At 32.8% G+C, this 7,555-nt stretch overlaps 2 protein-coding genes across 2 annotated transcripts; both read right to left on the bottom strand.

Annotated features, from left to right (window-relative positions):
* Window positions 1-1,149: 1,149 nt before the first annotated feature.
* On the bottom strand, window positions 1,150-1,515 carry LOC114762596 (F-box protein PP2-A13-like). The gene has a single exon (XM_028952105.1). It carries the CDS (start codon window positions 1,513-1,515, stop codon window positions 1,150-1,152), a length of 366 nt encoding a protein of 121 aa, XP_028807938.1.
* Window positions 1,516-3,145: 1,630 nt separating this feature from the next.
* LOC114762598 (F-box protein PP2-A14-like) lies at window positions 3,146-6,664 on the bottom strand. The gene is made up of 3 exons (XM_028952106.1): window positions 6,307-6,664; window positions 5,871-5,989; window positions 3,146-3,667 (listed from the first exon to the last, which is right to left on the bottom strand). The coding sequence occupies exons 1-3, from the start codon at window positions 6,658-6,660 to the stop codon at window positions 3,193-3,195; spliced, it is 948 nt and encodes a 315-aa protein (XP_028807939.1). The 5' UTR covers window positions 6,661-6,664; the 3' UTR covers window positions 3,146-3,192.
* Between the last annotated feature and the right edge of the window lie 891 nt (window positions 6,665-7,555).

The following is a 7,555-nucleotide window of genomic DNA, read 5'->3' as shown; positions in this document are numbered from 1 at the left end:
TATAAAAATAAAAGATGGACGGTGCTCTTTATATCACCATACACATATGTATGAAGTACTAAATTAATTATATATGTAATGATATGAATGAGATAATGTTCATATGAAATTTAAGAGTCAAAATCCTCTAACTATATTATATTATATAATGTATTAAAAAATCAGGAGAAGTAAACCAAAAAAAAAAGTGGGCTGGCCTGCGAGCGGCGGAGCTAGTCAAAAGCGATGCGGGCTACTCATAACGGGCTGGCAAAATACCAACCCAAACCCGCCTTTTTTGGCGGGCTAGGCCCGTATTACCGGCTCTATAGATTAGACAAACATCAGTGGGACTACAATTCCTTTTAGCAAGATTTTCAAAAGCAAGGAAAGCCTTAGAAATTAATCTCCACAAGAAATTTTTAATTTTTTAGGGAACCTTAATTTGTCAGACCTCTTGCCAAAATTTCCGATGGCTGTGATTGGATACAGAGGAAAATGAATCATATCTATGGAGAACATTCTGTTTTGCTAATTTGTACCTATCTTTTACTGCATAGCAACTTCTAGAACCACCAGTCCATATCCATTTATCATAACGATTATTATTAGCAACCACCGCATTAAGCATCGCATTTTTTTCCCCTTCATCAGTTATTACTGCTTGAAAAATAGACAAATTCTATCCAGAACCAAATCTCAAATCAGCAACACTTAGGTTCGCAAGAGACTTATTTAGGATCAAATTAAAACTCTAACTAATTCTCATATTTAGGAGCAAAATCAAGACCTTATATCTAGGAACCCGAAAAAGCAACTTGGATCAAATCTTCAACCTGTCACATCTATATTTATAAGTTCACAAAACAACACTAATTATGCATGGTTGGGCTACATGATACTCCTATTCATTAACAATTTGATGATTGTAATGTGCTTTGTTTGGGCGTTGAAGGACTGTAATATTCCGTCATACCTACTGTTTATTACAAAAATACAATAATTTTATGTAAGAAAAAATTAAATCAACATAAACAAACTATTGTCCTTGTACAGCTGTACACAAAATAAATTGATGTGGTTAAAAATATTTATTTATTTATTTTTGCAACTTTTACTTTTGGTCCTTCATCGTAATAATATTTCGTATGCATATCCGTTTGGGAAAATTCAGTGGGGGCCTATGAAGGCACAATCTACGGAGAGGCCACCCTTGGCGTGGGTGCAATCAATTTGGGCCAACGAAAATTTGATGTTTATGGGCCCATCGTGAGGCCCAACTTCAAAGTCCCCAACATGGTAGTGGGCCCACTCTCCCGGCCTAAGAAGATAATACTCTGAGTGCGCATGCTGGCCGTCCGATGTAGACAGCTCAAATCGAACGGGCTTGATGTTCCATCCGTGTACTTGATCCACATTACAAAGCCGTCGGCCCAATTTCTTTGTGGCCCGGCCCAATTGGAGTCTGAAATATAGGCCGTATCTCCCTTTTGGGAATTCAAATTCCACGTCACCTGCTACTTCCACCCACCACATTTGCTGAAGATATGCAATACTATTGATGATCTTGGGAGTAGTGGAGGGAAAGAGGATGGGAGAAGAAGTGGAGAGAATCCAAATCGAGGGAGGACGTCCTTGACATGAAAGCTCAGTTGCAAAAGATTATTCATCCAGAATTTAATGTCATGTTTGACATACGTTATTGTTTATTCGTCCAAGAAAAGTGTGAGGATTTGAAAAACAAGCAAACAGCAACGCCTTAAATGGCCGAATATCTTTTTAGAAATAAAAAACTTGAGAAATCAAAATTATACAAAGAACCTCATGATGTACAAAGTACTCTTTTAGTCCTATTTATAAAATAAAAGAAAACATTTTTAGTTCTATTCATAGGGCATTAAGAGATTTTTTATATGGATGTATAATTTTATCCCTCGTTTATTATTGTGTTAACTTTGTTTACATAAGGTATAATCTATATTAAATAAGAATCAAGATTATTAATGCAATTGATAAGGATTTGATTATCAGACTCAAATTGAATATCCTGAAGATTATTTTCAACAGCGTACTCAAGAGCATCACTGAGCGCGGCTACCTTCAGCCGTTAACGCCTATTGAGCAATAGTAAAACGAGTTCTTCTATCTAATAGAAAGCCATTTGAATCTCTCACCAGGAAGACAAGACAAAGACAGCCAAGTTAAGCTCTGCATCATAAGCACAGTCGGAGTTTATTTTTAAATTACTCCTCCGTCTGGATTCTAGGAATTTTTCTCTGACTGAATCCATCCATTGGCCTCCCACGACTCCCTAAGAAGTTTATCTGCTTGCTCGAAGGTGGAAAATGGGATCAGGATCAATATTGTTAGGAATGAAAGTAAAAGACCTTCCAAATCAAGTCATCTTGGCCCAGTGGCATTTAAGAAAAAGATGATCCAACGTTTCTACACTGCTTTTGTAGATTAGACAAACATCAGTGGGACTACAATTCCTTTTAGCAAGATTTTCAAAAGTAGGGAAAGCCTTGGAAATTAATCTCCACAAGAAATTTTTAAATTTTTAGGGAACCTTAATTTGCCAGACTTCTTGCCAAAATTTCCTATGGCTGTCATTGGATACAGAGGGAAATGAATCATACCTATGGAGAACATCCTGTTTTGCTAATTTGTCCCCATCTTTTACTGCATAGTAACTTCTAGAACCACCAGTCCATATCCATTTATCTTGACGATTATTACTAGTAACCACCGCATTAAGAATTGCAATTTTTTTCCCTTCATTAATATAATGATTACTCCTTGAAAAGTAGACAAATTCCATCCAGAACCAAGTCTGAAATCAGCAACAGTTAAGTTTGCAAGAGACTCATTTACGATCAAATTAAAACTCCAACTAACTCTTATATTTAGAAATAAAGATTGTAGTTAATAAAAGGACCAGAAAAAGTAACTAGGATCAAATCTTTTACCTGTCACATCTATATTTAGAAGCTCACAAAACAACACTGATTATGCATGGTTAGGCTCTATGATACTTCTATTCATTAACAATTTGATGACTTTGTTTGGGTGGTGAAGTACTGTAAATATTCCGTCATACCTACTGTTTACTACAAAAATACAATAATTTTATTTAAAAAAATTAAATCAACATAAACAAACTATTGTCCTTGTACAGCTGTGCACAAAATACATTGATGTGGTTAAAAATATTTATTTATTTATTTTTGCCACTTTTACTTTTGGTCCTTCATCGTAATAATAGTATTTCGTATGCATATCCGTTTGGGAAAATTCAGTGGGGCCTATGAAGGCACAATCTACGGAGAGGCCACCCTTGGCGTGGGTGCAATCAATTTGGGCCAACGAAAATTTGATGTTTATGGGCCCATCGTGAGGCCCAACTTCAAAGTCCCCAACATGGTAGTGGGCCCACTCTCCCGGCCTAAGAAGATAATACTCTGAGTGCGCATGCTGGCCGTCCGATGTAGACAGCTCAAATCGAACGGGCTTGATGTTCCATCCGTGTACTTGATCCACATTACAAAGCCGTCGGCCCAATTTCTTTGTGGCCCGGCCCAATTGGAGTCTGAAATATAGGCCGTATCTCCCTTTTGGGAATTCAAATTCCACGTCACCTGCTACTTCCACCCACCACATTTGCTGAAGATATGCAATACTATTGAACCTGCACCATAAATAAAAAAAATTCCAATTATTTTCGGCCATTTTTTGTAAATAAAAATTAATGTTCTTATGGTGTTTTAATAGTTTGATAATTGAATTAAATTTCCCATTTTAAAAAAATTTATATTTAATGATAAAGGATAACTTAAAAAAATATTTAAATCATAAAAGGCTTAAATGATTAATTACAAATTTTTAAATTATGAGGGGTTATAACATAAATTTTTGACCTATTAAGATACTCACTCTTGAAAATTAAGTATTAATATATGAGTATGACAAAGTTGTTCGTCCTTATTAGTACATACTATAATAAATATTAAAAAAGATAAGTGCATAATTGTTTAGTTATTTTTGAAGACTAATTCAGTCACTCATAAGTTTTTTAGATTAAAAAAAACGCTAGTAATGCAAGAGCAAAATTGATTAAGTTACATTTGTTGTCCGACTATTCTTCAAAACTTCAAATTATTATGTGCTAGTTTATTTGCAATTTTTGCAAATTGTGTAATATAATAGGACATAAATAATCTCTCTAACTTTTCTTTGGCCAGCTAATTAACATCTCTAACTATACATTATGTATAATTTTATCACCAATAAGCATAATGTATTTTATTATTAATACAAATGATGCAAATACAATCAAGAGTCAAGGAAATAATGAGCGGTGACCTTTAATTAAGAGAATAATAAAACATTGAAAATTTGTGGGCTCATCATTAGATTTTGAGAGTCTTTGCAATGATCATTATAGAAGCTGGTGAAAAGGCAACAGGACAGAAGAAAACAGCAACTTTAGACTCACAGTAATCAGAAAGTTCAACCTTTAAACCATGTGTGTGTTTGTGTTCTCTTCTAAAAAGCCAAAATAATATTCTTCATATTGTCATTAACTATGATTATTTAAGACTAGTTTTTCTTAATTATATATTCTGAGCACATATATGATGATACACAGAAAAGCATACCCTCTCTGAAAATTGAAACAGAAATATTACCCGAGTAATATTAAGGCATACAATCAATCAAATTTGAACCTACTCAAATACCTTTAATAGTAGTAGTATATATTAAAAGTATTAAAATAAAATTAATTTGCAAGTGCTTATAATTTTATATGACTTTTAATTAGGTTTTTTATAGTTTTTTATTAGACATTTATTGTTTTGCCTGATTTTTTTTATCACCTTTTTATATATTTTTTTAATTAGTCACTTGAGACTATAAAAACCTGATTGATAATTTGATAAAACTATTGACCTGGCATAAATTAAAAAAAAATTATAGAAACATGATTAAAATTAGGTAAAATTATAAGGTTTTGATTAAAAAAATTACAGAAATTTGAGAAAAATCAAATGCAACTATAGAAATCTACATAATAATTTTTCATTGTATTAAAATGAAGGAAAAATGAGAAAAATATGATAAATTTTAAAAACACAATTAGGTCATCTAACTATTCTTGTATTAGTTTTGACAAGTTAAAATCACCTATTTATAATTTTAAAATTCAACAAATATTTTATTATTTTTCCTAAAATGAATTCTATTTTTCTGAAATACAAGTCATTTTCTAGCTGTCATAATATATCCCAAAATATTAGCTAACAAACATAGATTTGATGCCTGAACTCATAACACAAACATTTTTCCACACTTAAAGAAATAAATCATATATTTTTCTGGCAATAATTTATAATATTAAAGATTTAATTTGGTGATAGCAAGCGTTGTTATAACTTGTTCCATCATGCAGCGTGATTATTGGAAAAAGCCTTGAAGGTTTTAGAATGCAAAAGCAGAATCGTGTGAGTTTAGCCTTTCCCCTTGTTCAATAAAGTTATATAAATAGTGAAATATTACTGTTTCTTCCGTCAAACGATGTTTCAACTTTTTTGGAAGATACTAAGAGATGAAAAAGACTTAAAAATATAATAAACTGAAATTTAATCTGGACCACTAAATTATACAACTCATTAACTTCACCAAATATGAGGTAAAAAATTCTCGAGACGCAGCAATGGTCAGATATCAAAACAATATATTCATAAAGCAGGCAAATTCAACACAGGAACCACGTTCTAATCAAATAATTCAACACCAAAAAGCAAGTCAAGTTAATTAAATTAAAGAAATATTTTAAAAAAACAAAAAGGAAAAAAAAAAAAAACTGCATTTGCTGAGATAAATCTTGTCACCTGGATTCCTCGGTTGGAATATAATTCCAGTATCTTCTGTCATCTATTCCAGTAATCTTCATGGACTTGGCTGACATGAACAAACAAACTTGCCCACTCCCTCTATCCAACCACGCTTCCTAATACATTCCGGGCCAAAAAATAAACAAATAAAAACACATCAAAATCTAAAATAGCAGTAAGTGAAGGAAGGAAGAAGAAGATCTGTTTGAGACCATCAGTTTTCTAGCTTTAAATATAAATCTCATCATTATCGATATGTTATATGGTAAACAGTTGAAGAAATATCAGATCCGGTTCTTAAAATAGTGAAGTGGTGTGATAATGTTAGATTTTATGAGATGAGTGTGTGTGTGTAATTGTTCGAGAGAATCAAGTAGCTAGAAAGATAGCAGAAAGAAGATTGATGAGAAGAAGGCGATATGGATCTGCTTACTTTGGAACCAGAATGGAAGCGATTGGGTCGACAGAGAATGGAATAAATCTGTTTCTTAGTGAAGGAATTTTGGAGGTTTTGTTGATCATCATCATGATCATGGCCGCCAAGAACTTGATGGAGAAGAAACTTGTAGGAGGAAGGCAACTTGGACTCCCAGACGAAATCGGCAGAAGAAGCTCTGTGAAAGGCCTTGTTCACTCGGGCCAATTTGCAGATATCTGTTGCCTCCAAATTCATGAGCACACTTGAAATACAGCTTTCTGGGATATCTCCGAGCCCAGGGCTTGACGACGATGTTCCCCCAAGATCGCTTCCTGATCTTTTGTTTTCTGCTGAAATTGCAGACCCCATGATGATGATGATGGACCCAGTTGAGAGATAGTTTTATATCGAAGGTCAACAACACAGTGAAGAAGCAGAAGAAGAACAAGAAGAAGCTCTGTGTGTGTGGGAGAGAGAGACAGAGATGTGAGTGGAGGTGTTTGATGATGGAAGTGTGAGGGAAATTAAATAGAAAAAGGGAAAATTCTTTTGTCATACAATTTTATAAAATTTTTAATTAATAATTAGTTTGTTCTCCATGCATTTTTAAAAAATAAGTGATAGCACGTTTGTAATTTGTGAGCTTTGTTCTTGTACACCAACCGGCTCGGAAACCTTTTTATAAACTTTGATTTGAGTTGAGTCATATTGGACCACATACATATCTTCAAAATTTTAACCCAAAATCTTACAATAATTTTCTTAAAACTCCTCTGAGAATAAACCTAGCCAATTTCCCTATCTTAAAACTTAACCTAATATTTTAAAAAAAATTTCTGGGTAACAATAATTTTCTTTCTTCCTAAATCTTGAATCCGATATCTCACTTAGTAAAGCAGGTTCCAAAATCACCTGAACTGCATGTCACAAATGCGAAAAATTGTCAAAAATATTGTCATAATTAATTAGTCTAAAAATTCTACTTAAATTTTGTTAGTATTTATCATATTTTGTTAACATAGATAATTATAAATTATGGTAATACTTGAATCATAACAAATGCAAGAATAAAAGCAAAAACAACAAAGTAAAACTAGCAACGGCAAGAATAAAATGTTCTATTTAATTTTAATTTTTAAATTCAGATTAACTCAAGTGAAGCTATTTATTACATGGATTAGAGTATAAATACGCGCTATAAGAAAATAAATTAGACTAGATTGAGAAATGCATGTATTAATTGATGTCCATACAAATATTTTGT

The sequence above is a fragment of the Neltuma alba genome, unplaced genomic scaffold, assembly GCF_004799145.2.
Source record: "Neltuma alba isolate B1F8T4 unplaced genomic scaffold, ASM479914v2 tig00011228_pilon, whole genome shotgun sequence".
In the NCBI taxonomy this organism is placed as follows: domain Eukaryota; kingdom Viridiplantae; phylum Streptophyta; class Magnoliopsida; order Fabales; family Fabaceae; genus Neltuma; species Neltuma alba.
This window is presented reverse-complemented; position numbering and strand designations above follow the sequence as displayed.